This window comes from Aquarana catesbeiana, linkage group LG03 (assembly GCF_042186555.1).
Source record: "Aquarana catesbeiana isolate 2022-GZ linkage group LG03, ASM4218655v1, whole genome shotgun sequence".
NCBI lineage: Eukaryota > Metazoa > Chordata > Amphibia > Anura > Ranidae > Aquarana > Aquarana catesbeiana.
This window is the reverse complement of record NC_133326.1, coordinates 523,614,156-523,638,361: the sequence shown is the minus strand read 5'-3', so window position 1 is coordinate 523,638,361 and position 24,206 is coordinate 523,614,156. Positions and strand designations below refer to the sequence as shown.

Genomic DNA, 24,206 nt, shown 5'->3' with positions numbered 1-24,206 from the left:
GGGGATTACAAAAAAAAATGAAGGACATGCCTATTGGTCCACCCACCCCATCCACAATATGCCCATTTATTCTGCCCTAATGTCCAGGTCCCGATACAAGATGATAATGCGCTTTCTTCACTTCAGCGACAACACCCAGTGCCCTCCCCACAATCATCCAAATTACGACAAGTTATACAAGATTCGCCCACTGATAAATTTCTTTTCTCAACAATTTGCAGAACTCTATGTCCCCGATCAGAAAATTTGCGTCGATGAGTCCCTGGTACCCTTTTCAGGCCGGCTAGGAATAAAGCAGTATATTCCTAGCAAAAGGGCCAGATACGGAGTAAAGTTATACAAGCTATGTGAGAGAGCCACGGGATATTTGTATGCATTCCGCATATATGAAGGAAAAGATTCCCAGCTCCAGCCCCCTGAGTGCCCGGCCTACATGGGCACAACTGGAAAGATTGTATGGGACCTGGCATACCCACTTCTAAACAAAGGATATCACATTTACGTTGACAACTTTTACACCAGCCTGCCCCTTTTCAAACACTTATACATCGCAAAAACCCTGGCCTGTGGAACCTCCAGAAAAAATAGAAAGGGCTTCCCACAATCTTTAGTGAACAAAAAGCTGTGAAGGGGGGAAAGAGCATCATTGAGATGCAACGAAGTGCTGGCCTTGAGGTGGAAGGATAAGAGGGACGTGCACATGATGTCCACCATCCATGAAGACACTGCAATTGTGGTACAAAGACGACAAGGTCCCATTGAAAAGCCAACATGTGTCCAAGATTATAATCTCTACATGGGGGGGGTAGATTTTAACGATCAAATGATTCAGCCCTATTTGTCAATCAGGAGGTCCCGATTTTGGTATAAGAAGGTAGCAATTTATCTCATCCATTTGGCCATTTACAATTCCTACGTAGTCTACACCAAATCCATTGAAAGCCCCGCCCCCTTCCTAAAATTCATAGAAGAAGTTGTCACGTCCGTCATCTATCACCAAAGACCACCCCAAGAAGACCTTCGCTCTGAGGCTGTTTGCCGACTCCATGAGCGCCACTTCCTCTTCAGCATTCCACCATCTGAAGTAGGCCGAAGACGGCAAAAAAAATGTCGCGTGTGCACCAAAAGAGGATTTAGAAGAGATACCAGCTACCATTGTCCCCAGTGTCCCTCCCAACCTGGCCTTTGCATTGGTGAATGCTTCGGGACTTTGTCCCACCTTGCCTGTTTAGGTATACCACAGTCGTGACGTTGCCCGATTGTAACTTTACATTTCTCCCCTGTAGTGCTGGTTTGAACGCTTTTAATGCTTCCCCCACAGCTTTTAGCTCTCTCATGCTTGAGGAGGCTTGGGACCATTTGGAGGTCCATTTTCCCTGTGAGCAGAGGCCCTCCAAGTGTACCCCCCAGCTTGGGGCGTTGGCATCAGTGGTGATCCTGATTGGCTCGGATTGGGCCCATTTGTATCCTTTGATGTATCGAAGTAGATTGAGCCACCATTGTAGTGTTAGTTTGACTGTGGTTGGAACAGAAATGGACCTGTCTAGGGATGAGTGGCTGCCATCCCACTGGGACAGAATGTAGTTCTGTAGAGATCTCGTGTGAATCTGTGCCCAGGTGATAGCTGGAATAGAAGACGTCATCAGTCCTAGTACGGCCATACCTTGTCTGATTGTTATGGCATTGGTCCTTATTAGGAAGGTTACTGCCTGTGTGATTTTTTTCGTTCTTTTCTTCCGTTAGGAAGGTTTTCATTAGTCTGGAGTCCAGTATATAGCCCAAATATACCACTCACTGGCTTGGGGTCATCTGTGAGACTTTTCTGCATTTATTATCCATCCCCGGTTTTGCAGATAGGACATACTTATGCACAGGTTGTTCTCTGCCTCTGCTGAGTCCGCAAAGAACAGTAAATTGTCTAAATATGGTTTTATGCCAATACCTTGTTGTCTTAGACCTTTTAACGCTTCTGCCATTATCTTTGAGAAGATTTTTGGTGCAGAGGAGATGCCGAAAAGGAGAGCTGTGTATTGTGGGTGCAGAGTAATTGCTGGCCCTTGTACTGTGAACCTCAGGAATTTTTGATGACCCTCCTTTATGGGGACATGTAGGTAGGCATCCTGTAGGTCTATTGTCACCATAAATGTCAATTTTCGTTTTGGATAATACGTAACTTCGGATAAATTTGTATTTGTTACGTTCACTGACAGTCAAATTTGAAAGGAAATTAAAATACCTATAATTTAATAGTTAGTTACTATTTCAGATTTTTGAATTTTCGAATTTACAAATTTCCGAATTTTCTAATTTACAAATGTACGATTTTACGAATTTACGAATGTACGAATTTACAAATTTACGAATGTATGAATTTACAAATGTACAAATGTAAAAATGTACGAATGTGCGAATGAACGAATGTTCGAATTTACGAATGTACGAATGAACGCATTTACGAATGAACGAATTTACGAATCGCGATCATAACAAATGACCCGAAAAATGAAAAAAAATAATAAACTAATTAAACGAAAACGAAAATGAACGAATTTTTTGGCTGTGCACATGTCTAGTATTTTGCAGGTCTCATTTGTTTTTGAAAATGAAGAAAGACAAGAAAAATGTATTTTTTTTTTCTTTTTTCAATTTTCAAAAGTTTGTGACAAAAAGTGAGGTCTGCAAAATACTCACTATACCTCTCAGCAAATAGCTTGGGGTGTCTACTTTCCAAAATGGGGTCATTTGGGGGGGGGTTTGCCACCTGGGCATTCCATGGCCTCCGAAACTGTGATAGGCAGTGAAGAGTGAAATCAAAAATTTACGCCCTTAGAAAGCCTGAAGGCGGTGCTTGGTTTTCGGGGTCCCGTACGTGGCTAGGCTCCCAAAAAGTCCTAAACATGTGGTATCCCCATACTCAGGAGAAGCAGCTGAATGTATTTTGGGGTGTAATTTCACATATTCCCATGGCATGTTTGAGCAATATATCATTTAGTGACAACTTTGTACAAAAAAAAAAAAATTGTCTTTTTCCCGCAACATGTGTCACAATATAAAATATTCCATGGACTCAACATGCCTCTCAGCAAATAGCTTGGGGTGTCTACTTTCCAAAATGGGGTCATTTGGGGGGGGTTTAACTGTCCTGGCATTTTATGCACAACATTTAGAAGCTTATGTCACACATCACCCACTCTTCTAACCACTTGAAGACAAAGCCCTTTCTGACACTTTTTGTTTACATGAAAAAATTATTTTTTTTTGCAAGAAAATTACTTTGAACCCCCAAACATTATATATTTTTTTTAAAGCAAATGCCCTACAGATTAAAATGGTGGGTGTTTTATTTATTTTTTTTCACACAGTATTTGCGCAGCGATTTTTCAAACGCATTTTTTTGGGAAAAAACACACTTTTTAAAATTTTAATGCACTAAAACACACTATATTGCCCAAATGTTTGATGTAATAAAAAAGATGATCTTAGGCCGAGTACATGGATACCAAACATGACATGTTTTAAAATTGCGCACAAACGTGCAGTGGCGACAAACTAAATACATTTTTAAAAGCCTTTATAGGTTACCACTTTAGATTTACAGAGGAGGTCTACTGCTAAAATTACTGCCCTCGATCTGACCTTCGCGGTGATACCTCACATGCATGGTTCAATTGCTGTTTACAATTGACACCAGACCGACGCTTGCGTTCGCCTTTGCGCGAGAGCAGGGGGGGGGACAGGGGTGCTTTTTTTTTTTTTTTTTTTTTCTTTATTATTTTTTTTCTTTTTTATCTTATTTTTAAACTGTTCCTTTCATTTTTATTTTTTTTTAATAATTTTTATTGTTATCTCAGGGAATGTAAATATCCCCTATGATAGCAATAGGTAGTGACAGGTACTCTTTTTTGAAAAAATTGGGGTCTATTAGACCCTAGATCTCTCCTCTGCCCTCAAAGCATCTGACCACACCAAGATCGGTGTGATAAAATGCTTTCCCAATGGCAATGTTTACATCCGGCAAAATCTAAGTCATGAAATGCTCGTAGCTTCCGGTTTCTTAGGCCATAGAGATGTTTGGAGCCATTCTGGTCTCTGATCAGTTCTATGGTCAGCTGGCTGAATCACCGGCTGCATTCTCAGGTTCCCTGTTGGGACAGGAGAGCCAGAGAAAAACATGGAAGACGGTGGGGGGGCATTCCCTCCCACTGCTTGTAAAAGCAGTCTAGAGGCTAATTAGCCACTAGAATTGCTTTTACATGAAAGCCAGGCTGAAAAGAATGATACCAAGAGGATACCTAAACCTGCAGGCATTATTCTGGTATAACCACTCAAAGTCCAGCAACATACCAGTACGTTGCTGGTCCTTGTTGGGCATATATTGTAAACTTTTTTTTCATGCAGCCTGTGGGCTGAACGAAAAAAAGATATTGATCGGTGGGTATGCCCACCATTGGAATACCTCCCTTCATCCACCCACTTCTAATGATGGGCATACATGCACCGTTTATATATGCCGAAGCATGGGGGCATCCTCCCGCAAAAGGCAGGAGCAAATCGCTCCTCCACCCACTGCTGCCCCCATGCTTCGGCATATATGCTGAAGTATGTAACTGTGGTGGTGAAATCACCTCCGACAGCGCTGGAGTCACGGCTTTATGTATCGTGGGAGCAAACGGTGTTGCTGTCAAGATAAATAAATCCGCGCTGCAGCTGAATGGCATACCTGAAAACAAAAAAAATGGTTAAAACACAGTAAACTATAAAAAAATTACACACCTGAAAAGCAAACATGATAAAACATAACAATAAAACATTGCAGAATAGAATACAGTAAAAAAGAGCAGAACAATAGAGAGAAAATAGAGAGAGAGAGAGAGAACAATAAAACAACAACTATTTTTGGTTTTTTATTTTATATTTTTTTGTGTATTTTTTTTTTTTTTACATTTTTTTTATAACTTTTAAAACTGTAACGGTTCCAGGTTTGGGTCTCTCAAAATGCGATGGCATCTTGGGAGACCCTGTGAAAGTGTGTCCTAGTCTGTGCAATGCTGTACCCTACGCTAAAATTCAACTAATGTATTGTAGCGCTCAAAACATTCACCAATGCAAAGACCAGGATTGCCAGGTAAGGAGGGACAATAATACCGGGTGTCACGCCTAAATCCGCACTTTCTGCAGACACGACATTTTCTTTGGGGGGCTCGTTGGGTAGGGGTACTCTGGAGGACATAAGGAAAATGCCTCTCATGCAGCCGTCTTACTGCATTTGGTTGGGGAAGGTGAGGTGCGGCACCGTCTGGATACAGAAGGGCTCTGACGATCTCTTCCTGGAATTTAAGGAAGGATCCAGTCCGTCCTGAAGCTCTGTATAGCACATGAGCGTTCAGCAAAGCCAATTGAAATAAGTATACAGACACTTTTTTGTACCAGCGTCTGGCCTTACGGGCAATTAGGTACGGCGCGGAACAACTGGTCGTTGAGGTCCACCCCTCCCATATTTTGGTTATATACGTGGACACAGAGGGTTTCTCCACAACACCAGTCGCCGTAGTAATTTGGACCGTCGTGTCTGCATGAAGGGAGAACGAAAGAACGAACGTAAGAACGAAAACATTCTTATTGTCCCTCCACTTCATAGCGAGCAAATTATTACACTGCAAGCAGGCTCTCTCCCCCAGCCTAAGACGGGAATCTACAAGCCCCTGGGGAAAGCCCCATCGATTAGGTCGCACGGTGCCACATGCTCCAATTTGATGATCAAAAAGGTGACTAAAAAGTGGCATGCTCGTGTAATAATTGTCCACATATAAATGGTAGCCCTTTCCGAATAAGGGTGACACCAAGTCCCACACTATCTTGCCAGCGCTTCCTATGTAGTCAGGGCAGTTTGTCAGCTCTACGTGACTATCTTTGCCCTCGTAAACCATAAAACTACATGTATAGCCTGTGGCCCTGTCACAGAGCTTATACATCTTGACCCCGTATCTAGCACGCTTGCTGGGAAGATACTGTTTGAATGACAAGCGGCCAGAAAATTTAATCAGGGGCTCATCAACGCAGACAACTTGATGGGGAGTAAACAAGTCTGCAAAACGCTGGTTGAAGTGGTTTACGAGGGGCCGAATTTTGTAGAGCCAATCGTATTCAGGGTCTCCACGAGGACGACAGAGTTCATTGTTGTTGAAGTGCATGAACCACAAAATCTGCTCGTATCGTGCCCTGGCCATGGAAGCAGAGAACACGGGCATATGGTAAATTGGGTCAGTGGACCAATATGACCGCAACTCACTCTTTTTATTTATGCCCATGTTAAGGGAAAGGCCCAGAAAGAGCTTAAATTCGGAGACCGTAATTGGTCTCCAATCTCTGGCAAGGGAGGACTGGGGATTAGCGGCGATGTGTTGACCAGCGTATAAATTGCTTTGGTCCACAATAGATCTATAGAGATCTTCGGTGAAAAACAGTGAATAAAAATCCAGTGGCGTAAAATCAACTGTTTCCACCTGAATTCCGGGTTGGCCAGTGAATGGGGGCAGTACGGGTGCTGCAGAAGTGGTGGGTACCCAATTCGTATTGGCGAATGCAGCAGGAAGGGCGCTATGGGCACGACGGGCCTGTGTTCGTCTTCTTGGTGACAGCGGGACACTACTAGTGCTTGCCACCTCACCAGCTTGAACTGCACTTATGGGACTCGCCACGTCACCACGTGATACTGCAGTGCTGGATGTACGACCAGGGTGTACTAGGCCGCTGGTGCTTGCCAGTTCACCAGAAGGAATAGCGGCGCTAGTACTTCTCTGCTCCATACGAGGGACCTGCGGTTCTTGCACTTCAAGGACAGAAGAAGAAGATTGGGGTCTGGTGTGCCTGACCTTAGCAGGGACCACAACTCTGTCGTCAGAGCTATCTGTCATGGAGCCGCTGTCCTCTACAGGATCGTATTCTGAGCCTGAATCTGACAGATGAGTGACTTCCTCTTCACTATCTGTCATGCTCAGAAACGTGTAGGCCTCTTCACTAGTGTGCCTTCGATTTGTCATTTTGGGCTCTAAATTTAGGGGTACACTAGTGAGACTCACAGGCAAAAAAGCTCCTGACTGTCAGTGACTGATTCAAAACGCTACCAAAAAACTGTTAGCGATCGCAGGGATCAGGCCTGACTCTGCGAACGCTGCAGTTATGTGTGCTTAGTGTTTTGTAAGTGACAGTTATCGATCGATACTGCACTTGGGTGGGGCTGGGCTGGGCCGAGGGGCAAAACGCAGGTGCTAGCAGGTATCTGGGCTGATCCCGCTAACACTGCATTTTTTTGGGGGACCCTAAACTACTGGGGAGTATAGATCTGATCGGATCAGATATCGATCCGTTTAGATACTATAGCACTAAGGGAGGTGTATGCTGCGTGCGTGGGTTTTAGCAGTACTGGCGCTAACCTGACGCTGCCTGGGGCGACGCAGACCTTATCTGACCCTAAAAATGTAACTTATATCACCGCCGGGTGATCAGGGGGTTAAACCTTTATAAGGTAATAAACGGCGGGTGCCCTAAAACTATAATAAACTATAATAAAAAACTAACTAACCAGCGTCACCCTTAACAATTATATGGTGATCACTGGTGAAAGGGTTAACTAGGGGGCAATCAGGGGGTTAAAACCTTTAGTAGGTAGTATATAGGGGTCCCTGTCGCTATAAAACACTGACGGCGAACCTATATACTTGCCCCCCCAACTAGCGTCACTTGTGTCACTAATACAGCGATCAGAAAAACGATCGCTTAGTGACACTGGCGACGGGGGGTGATCACGGGGTTAAAACTTTATTAGGGGGGTACCCTAGACCTAAAGGGGGGTACCCCAAACCTAAAGGGGGCTAACCCTAACTGCCCTAACACTTATAACTGTCACAAACTGACACCAATGCAATAATCAGAAAAAAAAAAAACTGCTTTTGGTGTCAGTGTGACAGGGGGTACAGGGGGTGATCAGGGGGTGACAAGTGTGCCTGCGTGTTCTACTGTTAGTGTAGTGTTGGTGCAAACTTACTTGGATATCTTCTCTCCTCGGCGCCGGAACGAAAAGACCTGCTCGAGGAGAGTGACATCACTTCCTCCGCTTCTGTTTACATTACAGAAGCCGAGGAAGCCCATCATTGGCCAGGAGCGATTGCGAGGGGGGAGCCACGAATGAGTGGCCTCCCCCTCACCTTTGATCGCCCCTGACCTGAATGCGACCGCCGCAGGCACCGGGGGTGGTCCGATCGGACCCCCCACCCGCGGGCAGGCAAGGACGTACCTGTAAGTCCTTTTGCCTGCCCGTGCCATTCTGCCGACGTACATCGTCGTGCGGCGGTCAGCAACTGGTCAGATTTATTTGTGACTTTTGCCAGAGAAGCATCCACTTTGGGGCATTTAGCCCAGGTTTTGGTGTCTGTCTCTGCAAACGGGTCTGCGTTTGACTGTGGCTGGCATGAAGAGTTTTTTCTCTGGGTCTTCCCTTTTTTTTTTTTTTTAAAAAGATATTTTTAAGAGTTTGGTGTACAGGGAATGTTCTAGGCTTCCTGGGTTGCAGCTCTTTATACATCTTGTCATGTATTGTGAAAAGGATAAAGGAAGCTGCGCTAATAAATGGAAATTCCATACAATTGCTTGTGGGTAAATCAGTAGACAGTTCAATCTAATGAGTCAAACACCAGGGTGAACCAAATCAAATCAAACGTGCCGCCACCTTAAGAAAAACCTGCTTACCAGCTGGCAAGCAAAGTCGGGCAGATGGCTTATACCCAGCCAGGGCCTTTGCTTGTACAGTAGATCAGCTGATGGGCTAAAAGCTGGATGGTTATTGGATGCTCAGAACCCTCCTGACATCGTACGACCTTGGTCAGAACCCTGGGACCGCCCGATCTCCCCCAACACCGCACCGGCAAAAAACACGAGACTGAGTTCTGCGGATTTATGTTCTTTAATACCTAGCGTGTCCGCTATGCTTTTAGAGGGCTATTCGTATCCTCTGATAGAAATAAAGTTGCCTTCTGAAACCGCATCTTCCTCGTCGGAGTCTGAGCAAAGTTCATTCTCCGATTCGGATTCATCCGAATCCTCTTCTTGTTCTGTCTGTTCCCTGTTACCTCAAGGAACACATATCCGGTGGCAGACGGGGTACTGGTCTGACTGACGCTTGATGGCGCTTCTAACTTTTTAATAGCTGAGCGTAGAGGCACCATAGTGCTCTGTATTTCTTTCTTGAAAGAGTTGAGCAGATCTTTCAGATACCCTTGCGATTCTTTGGCCACCATTTTGTCTATACATTATAGGGGTTTTTTCCCCATTCTGGGGAAAACCGGTGTCTGCACGAAGCACACGCTTTGTTGCATTCCACTTCCCTTTGCTCAGGGGTCTTCGCCTGAAAGCAAGCACAAAAAAGGTCACCATGAGGTAGGCGGGTAAAGGCTGCCTGTAAGTAGGCAGTTTTACAGTAAGGTTAAGACAGAGGTGACTCTGGAGTATTCTGGCTTACCTTGGAGCTGTCCTGGCTTGCAGGATCTGCAGGGCAGGGTGGAAAAGCGTCAGACATGGTCAGCCACCAGGATCCTCTGCTTAGAGGGGCCTTTTTAACTGCTTCCTGTTTAAGCTCCGGCCCCACCCCCAGCTGACCCTGTGCAGGTTGGTGGATATACCTGCACATGCCGCTGCAATTGGTATCCTCCCTTTTGGTTCCAATAGGGAAGGGGGCTCTGCTGCAGTATGCATTTATATTGATATATTTGCTATTGTTAAAAATCCTTTTTTTTTTTTTTTTAAATCCCCGCCCCCGGAAGTGATGTAACCGTAGCCCATTCTGAGTCCCTGGGAGCAGGCTCCAGGAAAATGGCCGCTAACCCGGAAGTGTCTCCGGCGTCATCTTGGTACACCCCACCAGGCCTCCATGAGGAGAGGCTCGTACTGCGGCGTGTACAGGACGCCAATCGCGGCGAAAACACCGGCGATCAAGCGGGCGCAGACATCACAGGGGTAGGAGAGGAACAAAAAATAAGCCATGAGGCACCTACCTGTCCGGCGGCAGTACTCAGGGGCTGAGACATCCATGCACCCACACCGCTGTACGCTCTTCATGTCTGGTAGTATGTTTCCAGAATTTGCACATGGAGTTCCCTGGTGAAAAACTGCAGCAGGTCCCTTGAGCAGCGGCATGGGGGAAATGTCAGCGCATTATTGCAGCTTGGGGGGGATGATTGCAGACCCCTCTGTAGGGTTGAAATCTCAGGCAGAGCAATACTGCTCAAATATGCTGCCCCTGCTCGCCCTCCCAAGGCCCGCAGGGCTGGATGGGATGCTGGCAGGGAGTCTCCTGCAACTAGCACAGAGACTGAAGCAAAATAACAAACGTTTCTTTTGCAGCTCCTGTGGGTCCAGAGGAAACACAAACAACTGAGGCACGCAGGTAAGACTGTGAAATTTATAATGGTGGACTAATGTGTTTCCTGTTTCAGGGAGGAGCCTATCTCTCAGATGCTGCCCTGGAAGACGATTCGAGAAAAGTCATTTTGTAATGAAAAAGCTGCTCAGCTATTTTCTCCACAATGGAGTTTTTGCCTCTTTGGCCAGGACTACCATCACATAAGCATGTGGAGGGTAAAGGTGATAGCAGGTATGGTTAGTGATCAAAAGAGGGTAGACTAATGGAAATTTGTAAGTTCTGTATGTAATTGTATTTCACACTGCCCGCACTGTGCACACGGCACTAATAATGTTTTCAGTACATGCTTCCATTCTTTCGAGTCCTGATTAGAATTAGCCTGCCTATGTAATGCCCCTTGTTACCATAAGCATACAATTGTAATTAATGTGATACCTACGTAATAATGTGTATAAAAACCTTCAATTGCATCATGGAATTCAAATGTGTGCCACATGGTTTACACGGAGAGGTATAGTATTGTTAGTAGGTACCATCATCCTGGAAATGAATAAGGCAAAGAATGGGGTTTGAAAGAGAAATCTGGACAGGGACCTCTCCAACTAGGTCCAATCTCTTACAAAAAATTTTTTTTAGGACTATTACGGTACCAAGAGGGATGTAAAAAGACTTTTCAAATAAATTTCTTTATTTTTTTACCAATCACAATAAAAAGTCCTGCAAGGGACACATCATATACATTGTCATGGTTTAACATACACAAAGAACAGTGATTGTTACAGCATTGTTGACACTTAATTAATAGAACTAATGCCCACACAGATGCATGAACAGAGGTTGTATAGTATAATACTTGCAGACGTGACCTCTACAGTTTCGCAGTCACAGCTGCTTCTTCAGGAGGCGTCTGATAGTATATAATCTACAAAGATGAAGAGAACAATACAGTATCAACATAACAAGAAAATGGAACAATGTCATAAGAAACACTCAATTAAATGTTGGAGAACATGTTTGAAGTTAAAAAGTTGCACTCACCAACCTATAACCAAAAAGGTTTTCTGAAGCGATACTGTGAGACGCCCTCTAGAGGCGTTTCCCCCGGGGGCGGGCCAGGGAGGCAAATTTAGGTGAAACTGTTGTAAATAAATATAGTAGAGACGAAATTTAGAATACGGCATGTGTTCTGCTTGAGAAACCACCCGGGAGTGTCAAGTTAACCCCCCCTCCTTTTCCCCTTTCTTTGCCTTTCCACCTGTTAACTTGACACTCCCGGGTGGTTTCTCAAGCAGAACACATGCCTTATTAAATTCTAAATTTCGTCTCTACTATATTTATTTACAACAGTTTCACCTAAATTTGCCTCCCTGGCCCGCCCCCGGGGGAAACGCCTCTAGAGGGCATCTCACAGTATCGCTTCAGAAAACCTTTTTGGTTATAGGTTGGTGAGTGCAACTTTTTAACTTCAAACATGTTCTCCAACATTGAGTGTTTCTTATGACATTGTTCCATTTTCTTGTTATGTTGATACTGTATTGTTCTCTTCATCTTTGTAGATTATATGCTATCAGACGCCTCCTTAAGAAGCGGCTGTGACCGCGAAACTGTAGGTCACGTCTGCAAGTATTATACTATACAACCTCTGTTCATGCATCTGTGTGGGCATTAGTTCTATTAATTAAGTGTCAACAATGCTGTAACAATCACTGTTCTTTGTGTATGTTAAACCATGACAATGTATATGTGTCCCTTGCAGGACTTTTTATTGTGATTTCAAATAAATTTCTTTATTTTTTTTACCAAAGTCTTTTTACATCCCTCTTGGTACCGTAATAGTCCTAAAAAAAATTTTTTGTAAGAGATTGGACCTAGTTGGAGAGGTCCCTGTCCAGATTTCTCTTTCAAACCCCATTCTTTGCCTTATTCAATTGCATCATAATAAAGCAGAACAGTTATTTGGAAAGATGTTGAGTGTATCTTTTGTGTCTGTTCCCTACTGCAGTATTTTAATTAATTTGGAACCACTAATCAATATGAGTATAGGCATTGCCTATCATCAAAATGTCCAACTCAAGTGGCGAGCCAGCCAGGAGGGGCTTTACAGGTGATTTGAGTTATCAGACTTCCTTGATCGGTAAGGCATTTTCGGGACAAAGGGTACCTATTTTACTCCTTAATCGAACTGTATTGATTGGTGGTTATATGTTATGTTTTCACTGTCTGTCGGAGTGTTATAGATAAGACAGGGAAGAATAGTGCTGTTCACAGGTATATGTAGTACATCTGCTAGATGTAGTTTAGAGGCAAGAGGGTATAGGCGACTGGCCAGTCATTATGGGAATTAAATTAAGGGAATGAAGGGTAAGAGACCCTTAAAAATGCCCAGCGCACAAGGAGCGCTATATATGAACCAAAGGTGCGGTGCCACCTATACCGAGCCCCTAGATTAATGGTTAAAGTGGACAGGAATCCACAATGGGTAACTGGGTTACCACAAAAGTCCACAGGGACCAAGAATCATGCAGAGTTTTGTATGTATTGCAAATTGCCCTCACTGTGCACACAGCACTAATAATGTTTTCAGTACATATTTGCATTCTTTTGAGTCCTGATTAGAATTAGCCAGCCTATGTAATGCCCCTTGTTACCATAAAACATACAATTGTAATATTAATGTGATGCCTACGTAATCAAGAGTATAAAAAAAAAAAAAACCCCACACACACACACCTTCAATTGCGTTAAAATAAAGCAGATCAGTTATTTGGAAAGATGCTGAGCATATCTTGTGTCTGTACCCTACTGCAGTGAGGGGGGGAATTGGAGGCGGTAAAACGTACTCAACTGCAGAGTCTTTCCCCCCACACTTTGTGCCTTTGAGCCCTAATGGTGCCACTGCCGAATACGAAGGGATCATTCACAAGTGCAGCAAGCACTGCTTCTCCTCTGAAAGTGATCTGTGTAAGAGGTGGTGGTGCCATAATGCTGCCTCCTCACCACCTAATTTAAACCCATGATTGCCATGCAATTGCAACACGGTAGTACGACAACTGGAGGTTTAAATTAGGTGTGAGGAAGCGACACTGCCTGGTGATCTTTGACTTCTCCCATATTGTTCAGATAGATCACCACTTCAAAAGGTTGCCTACCCCTGGATTATGGCCCCTGAAAAGTGGGTGGAAGTTCTATTATAGTAATGAAAGTGGTGTGCTCCACGGAGGTAAAACATACCCTATTCTGTAATGCAGTGCATGATGGGAGGTGAAGTTTCCTGGATGGTCACACGCTACATGAGGTCAAGTCTCAGAACACATTTTTCAAGTTGAGAATAGAGATTACTTGCCCACAATGCTATAGCAGATTTACTGCTATAGTGCAGCTCTCCTGTTCTGGCAAGGAGTCATATCAGGAAGCGTCTGATCACCATGTTCCTTGGACACAGTGGATCAGATTAGGGTAAAGGGCCAAGCATAGTGGCCTTTTACAGAAGGCCAGCTGATCACATGTTAAACAGTCTTGAAAGAGGTACAGGCAGAAAGCTGTAGCAAGTGTCTGCAGAAGCATGACATTGCACCCATGATCCAATGAATGTGGGTACAATGCTGCAGTCCAAGTGCACGTTTGTGAACTTATTTTTTACGCTTGTATGTCACACCTGAGTGTTTTGTAGCTCAAAGCACCAAAATACGCCATATACAATTTAAATACATGTCATTTTGTGACGGTTCACATATGAGCACATGCCTGAAGCTCCAAAGCGCTACATTAACTATGGTACTTTTGAGGCAGATTTGTTTTTTGTTCTTCCAAAAGCAAATTTAATTCTTGAAAATACTTAAACTAGATTCTTATGACAGTTGGGTGAAGTTATTTCCAGAAGTCAGCAAGGACAGCCTACATCTCAGTAAAAGGTTCTCAATAAGCCAGATTAATTCTATAAATACAAGTTGCCATGTTGTGACCCTTTAATGGGCTTTGCCAATTTGTAGTGAGATTCAAAGACACCAAGCACTTCAGTTCCATCAGATTTTATTCTGACAACTATTGTTACTCTATAAACCTGTGTGCATAAACCTGGAATCTGTTAGAAAGGCAAGGCGTGGACTGTAATGGTATTTTATTAGGACTTCAGAGGTCTTTGAGATCTTTCTGGATGCTCCAGAGGGTCTCTGCACTCTTCTGCAGCTGAGCCTTCTCATCATCTGTCAGTTTCTGATTCACAACTTGAACTAGACCTTGTTCGTTCAAGACACATGGGAGACTCAGGAAGACTTCATTCTCAATACCATAAAAGCCCTGCAAAAGGAAGACGAAAGCCAGTTAATAACCTACTCACAAAACCCCATGATTAGGAGAACATTTAGAGAGTCTGCACTTAAAGAATTTAGAAATGAACTACTCCCTGCAGGTTTTGGTGCATTTTACCTTCTAGCAAGTCTCACACCCGCCCACATAGCAGCAGGTTGCCATGTGCCAGTTAGTGGGCATGCAGGAGATGGTACAGCAGCACGAGATGAAAACTGAACTAAGAAGCCAGCTACAGAGGGGATCAAATGTGTGGAGTTTTTCAAAGATCACTTAAAGCCTTCTACACCAAATTCTACTTACCTTTACCATTGTTGAAATAGGATGGACTCTGCTCAGGTTTTTAAGGATGGACTCTGCCAGGTCAGCCACGCTCATGCCGATAGCCCAGTTGGTGTATCCTTTTAGTCTGATTACATCATAAGCACTACAATGGCAAAATAAAAATCTTAATATGCAAGAGTTTGTGACATGAGGCCACATCACAAGGCATGTGCTATGTATTAAAGTTGACACACCCAATAGTTACCCCTCATGTACAGAAACCCTTCAAAAAGGGCCCAATAGCTTCCTTGCACTTCACCAACCCCCCAAATTATTGGCATACCATAAAGTGTAATCAGAGTCACTGAAAACTGCTTGTTGGCTATTGTGCCAGTACATAATGAATTAGGACCATTGTCCAAAAGCCATCAAAGCGGTTGTACTACTGAAGGCACACCAATGTGGCCTCAAGCAATATTGTGCTATATTACAAAAGGCACAAGTGACTTAATACGTTAAAGCCAGCCATAGACCGATGTATGGGCAGGCTGAAGGACCTCAATCAACTTTGGTACAACCAGCCTGTCTGATTTTAGCTAGCAGCTTCTATAGCCGCTAGCATTAATCACTTTTCTCCTAGCAGGGATGGCTCCCCCCACTAGGAGAACACAATGGCTCCGTGGGAGGGATTCCCCATCAACACTGACCCATGGCTGAAGCTGTTGCCAGCTTAAGTGCAATAATGATTTAGAGCAGGGGCCTCCAGCTGTTGTGACACTACAAGTCCCGTCATGCCTCTGCCTGTGGGAGTCATGCTTGTAACCATCAGCCTTGCAACAGCTGGAGGGCTGCCAGTTTGAGACCTCCGATTTAGAGAAATCAGGGCCAGAGCCTTAGCAAAAAATAATCTTACAGTTTTAGAAGTATTGCATGTGACTTTTGCAGTCTAAAAAGGATCAGATACACAGAGCAAGTGGTGGAGAAACAATGGGAAAGTTTGACAGCATAGATGTTTTCCAGTGCAGATCTGAGAATCCAGAAGACTTACCTGGCAACCACATCTTTATGGACCTGTTTCCAGTTCTCTGGATCCTTGTCAGTTCCAATATCAGGATTAAGTGACTGAAGGGCGACTCCAGCAACATTCACTCCACTCCAAATGGGAACTGTTAAAGATTAAAACACATTTAAGAAATGGCCACAAGGTTTGTAAAGGTTTATGTGCAAGGTCTTCCCCTAGCCTTTTACCGCTTTGCTTTCCTCAGACCTGTCAATTGCGTCACTCAGACCCATGATGCTTCACCTTCCCATCATGTGGCAGGCCACCCTTATTCTGAACTACTGTTCTCATGTCCAATCCACAGAGGAACTCCCAACAGACCAGCAGCGTCTAACAAAAGTACCTTGGTCTGTATTGCTACAGAAGTCCACTCCACCAAGGAGGTACAGAGCTGCAGACAGACGCCATACATTAGTAAAATCAGCATTGTCCCTTACCACTGGAATCCCCATGTTCACCCAAAACGTAGCCATGGCAGCTTGAAGTGTTGATGCCAAGTTTCTGGGCAATTAGGTAGCGAAACCTTGCTGAATCCAAGTTGGTTCCACTTCCAATGACTTTGTGCTGTGGCAAACCGCTTAGTTTCCATGTTACATAGGTCATGATATCAACTACAAGAAAAAAAAAAAAAAAAAAAAAGTCACCATATTGGTTTGAGTAGCAAGCTTCCAACTGGTATTTTATCAGTTCTTAAAAAGCATACTATTGGTTGGCTGCTGTCACTCCCTTTAAGTTATAATTTTACTAAGAAAAAAAAAAAAAGCCACTATTTTACCCCTAACACATAGTTATAGTAGGGGAGGTTGAAAAAAGACACAAGTCCAACCTATGAAATGCAATAGCTCATATAAAACAAAACAGGTATTAACACTGCACACCATGCTTTTCTGCATAGCACTAGTCCAGGAAGCAACCAGGATCATCTCCTCAGCAAATATGCATTCTTGAAAGGAACAATTAAAGTAGCATTTTGTAGTCAAGTGCTATAGCTAATAATCCTGCCACTCTTTATCAGTGGTTTTGCCCAATACAAGATAGATTAGGACAACATTTACTTACCTGGATTGGAAACCACAAGGATAGTGGCATCAGGGCTGTGTTTTACCACCTGAGGGATAATAAACTTGAAGACATTGACATTTCTCTGCACAAGGTTCAGACGGCTCTCCCCTTCCTGTTGACGGACTCCACCAGTGACCACAACAAGTTTAGAGTCAGCTGTTACTGAGTAGTCTGCAGACAGACAAGAAACAAAATACAAGTGAGACCAACTGTTCTAGTCTTCACAGCCCTATTAGTTGGTTTATTGAACAGGTAAAGTAGCAGTATTGCACTGTACTATGGCCTTAGCATACTGAAGTCAGTGGATTAGAGCTGAGCAGCTTTTCCCTTGAATAGATCTTAACACAAGTTTTTGTAAGAAAGTCATGTTGAACCACATTCTGGAATCCCACATTATGAGACCAACAGAAGTTCAGATGCAAGATAGGAGGGACAAGTAAAGCAGAAGAAAAAAAAAACCCATTTCCACACTAGCATGGTTATTTCTGAAGGCTTTGGTAGCCAAGAGAAGCCCATGTTCTAACAATAGTACACCATTAGCGTTTGTTAGCATGATCCAGGTACCAGTAGTGCCTGCAATGACCATTTTAAAGTGCATCAAGCCAAGAACAAATAGGTTGCAGCTCACCAGTTCTTAACAGTGATGACTGCATTTGTTTCTACCCCCAGGCTTTGCTCCATGACCTGGTGATCCTACCAACACTTCCAGTCTCAGGTGACAACACATTACTGTACAGATTCTATGGAGCAGTGTTGTAACACCAGGCCAATTGCACCTGATCATAGAGTACAGAAAACCTCTCCATAGCCCAAGGAGTCTATATTCTGTAGCCCACTACACATTTCTGGGGCTGATAACACTTGAGACCTCATGCAGCATAGACACATTACAAGCCCATTGGATATCTGGTAGTATCAACTTGTTAAATTTGCCACTTTCTCTCCTTACAAAACATGCACTGAACACACAATAAAAAGTTGTTACTCCAAAGAGTAATGTCTACAAATTTTAGTCTGAGCAAGGGGGGGGGGGGGGGGGGAAGAAAAAAAAAAAACCCACCTTTGTTTGCCACAATGGTTGGTGTTTTAAGAAACAGACTTCCATGCTGCAAGTCCAGCTTCTCCCCCTCCAGTTTATCTTCCAAGATATCAACCAAGGCAAGCACATCAGGCAGTTCCTAATATATAAAAAAAAAAAAAAAAAAAAAATAATATATAAATTTATAATCCACCATATTTATTCAAAGACAAGAAAGACACATTAGGGTAAATTTACCAAGATTGGAGCAAACAGAATCTGGAATAGCCATGCATGGCAACCAGCTTATTTTCATAGCTCAACAAAACAAGCTGAATACAAGTTTATGTGGTACTATTCAGTTGCTCCAGATTTTAGTAAATCCCTTCCAAGGATAATTCAATGGCACTACACTGTCCAGCATGAAGTAGGGCTAGAATAGTTACAAATTTTTTGCTGGGTCTCCCATTAGGGAAGATCTGTGGACAGCAACAAACATTTGACAGACTTTTCCCAATTCCATTCATTACTAGATTTTGGTTGGCATACCACAGATGGGTGCAGTGCCATCATATTTCGATGACCCATTTTAGGCAGAGTTCACAGGGGCAACAAAAACAGCTGCATCTCTCAATTTTTAACTACCCACCAAATGGTTACTGCTCAGGTCTACACACATTGCCATGGGGGTTCACAGTGCTGCTTGCAAAGGAACCCACCAAAGTCAGTCAGTAGAACCTACCAGCAGGTGCATGCCATTGCAGAGTGGTTTTGTCTTGCAAAGCCTGTGAATTACTAATGAACCTGTAGAGGGGAGGTAATCTCTTCTAGTTGAGCAAGGCCTTACACTATGTGCAAGTAAAAACATGCATACAATATGTTAAATGCTCAGGGTCCAGATTGGGCTAAAACCACCCCAGTTTCTAAAAGTCTGCAACCCCCCCTTCTGTAAAACCCACAAACTCTTCAGCATCCAAGCTATTCAAAAGCCTAGCAGCAGTTAAAGCTCTGTGTAGTCTGATATGACCAAGTGAAGGTCACCTCTCTGTAGGACACAGACGCATGTTCAACAATAGCCAAGTTATTTTTAGCACATACCTTCTGAAGGACGCTGACGGCACAGGCCATGCCAACTTGACCAACACCTACGATTGTCACCTTGTTTTTGGGAGTACTGGTCTTCTCTTTTGCCACAGAAGAAAGAAGGCTGTCTTGTACAGTTGCCATGGTGTCTAAGGGAAGAGAAAAAAAAAAAAAAAAAAAAAAAAAAAAATTTAATTTGTGGCACCTGGCACATGAAATTGTGAGTCAGTAGTACATACTCCAGTGCTATAAAGACCAATGTAAAAACAAACAGCTTTACAATATGTAAAGTACTGAAAAGCATGTCCAAATACTTAGTTTGCAGCAATCACCTACCAACCTATACAGCCAAAAGGGTTGAAGCTAGTCTTTACAGGTAATTGCCTGCATTCCACTAACCATTATTCCCCAGTAAGGATCTGAAAGCTTCCGGCCATTTTAAAATTGTGCAAGCTCCTTTTCTCCAGCTGTCCCATCAGTCTAAGATTTCCTGCCATGTTTTATCAGTGGCACAGAAAATGTCAAACTCAGAAGCAAGGGAAGGATTTGAAAATAAGGTGCCCATAATTAAGGGCATTCGATACTCGTGTCTCCATTAGACTAAGTTCAGATGTGCAGACTGCACTAACATGCATGCTCTCCCACACCAAAAGTTCTGCTGTCAGGATGCATGGGGCACCATCAGTTCTTAAACCAAGTTACCCCATTTCTGATGTGTGCCTGCTGTACCATGTGTTTTTTTAAACAAAAAGTATCCTATTTGTGTAAAATAACTGGAGTTGCCAAATGCCCCTCTGCTTCACTGCCCACACTAGGAATGAGCACGGCATGGTCAGTTTTCTGGCTGTGCTGGGAACTCAGCCTGCTCCCTCCAATTAATAGACTTGTGTTGACATGCTGCTGCCCCCCGTCACAGTCATTCAGTGGGAAGACCAGTGTCTGCTGTTACTCCTACCATAGCTGAGCTCCCTCATGCAGCTACATACTTTCATTTCCATTTTAAACTGAATGGGCTGTTTTACAATTTCCTGCAGGTACAGTAGCCCACAAACTAGTCTTGCTTCAGCAGAGTAGTTATCTTGGGGTATAAAAGCACTTCCAAAATGAGCAGCTTCCCCCCCCCTTTTGGAAATAGTGGCTTGATTGAAACATATTGGTTTATTCTACACTAACAAATTGGCCCATTTGCACGCTGTATTACAATGTATTAAAGCAGGCCTTTAATTTGAGGGAACACAAACGCTGTTAAATTGAACACTGCAAAGTGAGCGTGCAACTGCTGAGACCTGGACTGCTCTGTGTTGAGCAACAGTCCACATCTCCAGTGTGCCCTGACAACATACCCCCTATCTGCAAAAAGATTTCCAGGTTACCATTTATAGTGCATTGCAGTACGAAAACCTAACTTCAGCTGGACGTCGCAGCTTTTAATTCTTAGTAGCAAGTGATAAGTCATGCAATGTCAATTTCATGGCACCTCCATTAAAAAGAGGCCACACAGTATTTGGTTCCAGATTTTTTTTTTTTTTTTTTTTTTTTAAAGACAGAAACCCACACGATAGCCATTTGAGTGGTACTTGTCACCACTCTTTACCTCGCATCCTCAATTACCAAATAAAGCCAAAAAGGAAAAGTGTAGTAGGTCAGATTCTGACAATCGGCATGATAGCCAGACTGGATTATCCATTGGCATTGTATGATATGGATGGATGGGGACAGGCTGAATGAAAAAAAAAAAAAAAAAAAAAAACAAACAAACAAACAAACCTGATCATTGGAGGGAGCAGGCCAAGTTCTCAGCACAGCCTGAAAACTAAAAACTGTTCTCCTGCCTAGTGTGATAGGAAAGCAGAGGGACTGGCAGGACCACCAGGGGATTTCACACAAGGGAAGCAATGCAAGGAACAAAAATTTAGAGAACCTCCAATTTGGGATTTTTAAAGGAGGAAGAAAAAAAAAAAAAAAAAAAAAAAAAGAGTGAAAGATTCATTTTACAAAATATTTATAGACAAATTTCATAGAAAAAGTTCATTAGAAATTCCGACACATTACATGTCCATGTTAAAAGCATTGTACATTTGAAAAAGTGATACCGTCCACTAAAAAATTCAGGGACCTCCAGAACAACTGATGGTAACGAAAAGAAGCGGTTCATCCGACGAGTTTCAAATAGTAGTAATTATACGATCTTCGTCAGGGATATTGCATCACTCTTTCAATAAATTCAACTAGCAGGTGCATTCCCCATGTATCAGAAAGGAAGGTTCTCAAAATCGCAACACATGCCCCTCATGCAACCTCTACAGCAGGGATATGCAATAAGCGGACCTCCAGTTGTTGCAGAACTACAACTCCCATGAGGCATAGCAAGACTGACAGCCACAAGCATGACACCCAGAGGCAGAGGCATGATGGGACTTGTAGTTTTGCAACAGCTGGAGGTCTGCTAATTGCATATCCTTGCTCTACAGGATGGCCGGATAATAGAATTTTTTTTTCCTACTAGTGTACAGTCAAAGTCACAGTACTGGTTAACTTTGATATAGGGGGTCTTAAGTTCCTCCTCTGATGGGAGACACATACAAGACTGACAGACATCACTGCTATAAAGCAAGGTTTCCATGTTTGTGCTCCATATAGAGCCCCCTTATCTGAGTGTACTACATTAGCTGAAGTTCAAGGGCCATGTGCAGCCCCAGAGATTTAGAAGAGAGCCTCCTACCCTAAACGTTAGATCTGTGATGTTCCTCCAAGTTACTAACTAGATGTTCAGTTTCCTGTATCGTAAGAACTTCCAAGAACTCACATGTCAATTATGAAACACTCATCTTAGCACTGGGGGCTGTGTCATCCTCATCTCCGTTTACTAAGAGCAGTTATACTTAAAAAAAAAAAAAAAAAAAAAAAAAAATGCAGAGCGGCAGCCATTACTCCTATGCTGGTCGGCACATAGTGATGAATCATACCATCCAACGCTAGAGCTAAGGACCCAATAGAGGCCACATGTCTTGCCTGCAGCACATCTTTGTCTGTGTAGGGTGAGTGTGTGTGGGTGAGTGTGGGTGTAAATAGACCCCCGCTAGACAAAAAGGCATATTGAGCTAGAACGCATTGCATACTAGCTATTATGAAATACTTACTATAGAACTAAGCTGTTGCAGCGGTCCCCATACACCACTGTGACCGGCAACATGCCGCCGCCACCCCATACCCCCCCCCCCAGTTGTCTCTGGGTTCGCAGGCTCCGGCGCTGTGATTGACCAGAGCCGCAAAGACATCACTCGCGCACATGCATGTGGGAGCCCCGCCAGTCACGGCACAAGCCCTTTGGTAACAGCACAACCAAGCTGTTTCTTCAGTGCACATGCACCGAGCAAGCATATATGGTAAATTAAACCGTGCAGGAGATATTTACAGTATCTACAGGTAAGCCTTACCTGCAGGTACAAGTGGTGGAACAGGGTTTACAACCACTTTAAGACAAAACCTAAACCATTCATTTTATTTGTATCAAATTCAGGCAGTCCCCTACACTACAGTTGTAATAAAGAAGTTATACAATCAGATTGTATAATCAGTGTAAATCATAGAATCGAGAAAATAGGAACGGATCTTTGAGTCAAAAGGACGACCAAGTATTTTTAGAATCAGGAAGAGAACGGAAAACCGACAGCGAGGACGTCAGCAATGCCTTCATACGTAGAAAATGGTCGTTAAGCAGGGCCTTAAAAATGCAGACGTAGAGATCTGGCAAGCCTCCAGCTCTCGTCCTACAAACAGGCCTGTGCTGGATTCCATTGTCAAGACAAAGCTTTTTTTTTTTTTTTTTTTTTTTAAAGCAGCAATATTACGCAGCAGGAATACCAGCATAAAACAGTTTAAGGAGCCTTGGTACAGAATAAAATATGACATTCCTATGAACTAGAATAGAGATCAGAAAAGGCAGCAATGAAAGCATCACTGAAGCTACTGCCAAGTCTAAGGAGATGCCAGGGTATCATAGGGCAGGGACACACCGGTCCTCCTGCAATAAGATAGAAGCGTAACAGAGTGACGCTTCATCCTGCTGATGCCACTAGTGAGATGTACAAAGCACTGGGTTTAACCCCTGCGCTGCTGCCAGAAGAAAGGCACAGTAAAGGCATGCATAGAACAGAAGCCAAATAAAGAGCAGCATATACATACATGATCTTAGGCTGTGGAAGGCTGGAGCGAGATCTCAATGTGGCTTCAGCTTCTGTGTGAATGAGCTAGAGGAGTGGCCAGATCCTTGGTTTAGGTCTGGAGCTGTGACTACATCATTACATGGCAGACACACCCCATCACCTCACTCAATCCCCTCCAAGGACAGCACTGCAAGGACACCCTAGGTCCAGCCCTTCTGCTCACACTATACTTCCTAGCCTAAAATTTCAAGGCCATACAGGAGCCTCATTGTTACAGCAGTGCACCTCAGAAAAAGCGTGGAGAAAGACAGCATACACACACACGCTGTATAGCCATCTTTATTATCCCTGAGCGCAGACAGACAAAAGCTGTTGCAGATAAGGAACTAGTTCTGGTTCCTGTTAACCCATGCTGTGCCACAGTTTCAAGTTCAGAAAACATTCCTATGCTTTAAGTATTCAGACAATGGCAGGATTTTATATTTTTTTTTTTACACATCCTTTCTGCCAATGTAAGGGGCTCATTTACACTACGGCGTGAGAAAAGCCATGAGGGAAATGCACAAAGTGCATAATGCATATTTGGAGCTTTTGCACACACCCTGAGCTCTTGCAAAGCAAGTGTCAGCACATTTCTCTCATAAGGCAAGCCAAGATGCTGCATGCAGATACCCATAGACATCAATGGCCGTGCACAACTTTACTTTGGTATACACAGCTACTTGCATAAATACTTGTAGGCCTCTTGCACACTTTAGGCATCTGAACACAGATGCCTTGTGGTCCATGGAACAAAGCGCATAGCCAGCTAAAGATCAGACATGCAGGAAAGAT

At 43.5% G+C, this 24,206-nt stretch overlaps 1 protein-coding gene across 1 annotated transcript; it reads right to left on the bottom strand.

The window, feature by feature from the left end:
• Positions 1–14,426: 14,426 nt before the first annotated feature.
• LDHB (lactate dehydrogenase B) lies at positions 14,427–23,582 on the bottom strand. Its single transcript, XM_073621226.1, has 8 exons — positions 23,392–23,582; positions 19,222–19,355; positions 18,166–18,283; positions 17,103–17,276; positions 16,481–16,654; positions 16,032–16,149; positions 15,023–15,146; positions 14,427–14,710 (listed from the first exon to the last, which is right to left on the bottom strand). Exons 2-8 carry the CDS (start codon positions 19,348–19,350, stop codon positions 14,543–14,545), a joined length of 1,005 nt encoding a protein of 334 aa, XP_073477327.1. The 5' UTR covers positions 19,351–19,355; positions 23,392–23,582; the 3' UTR covers positions 14,427–14,542.
• Between the last annotated feature and the right edge of the window lie 624 nt (positions 23,583–24,206).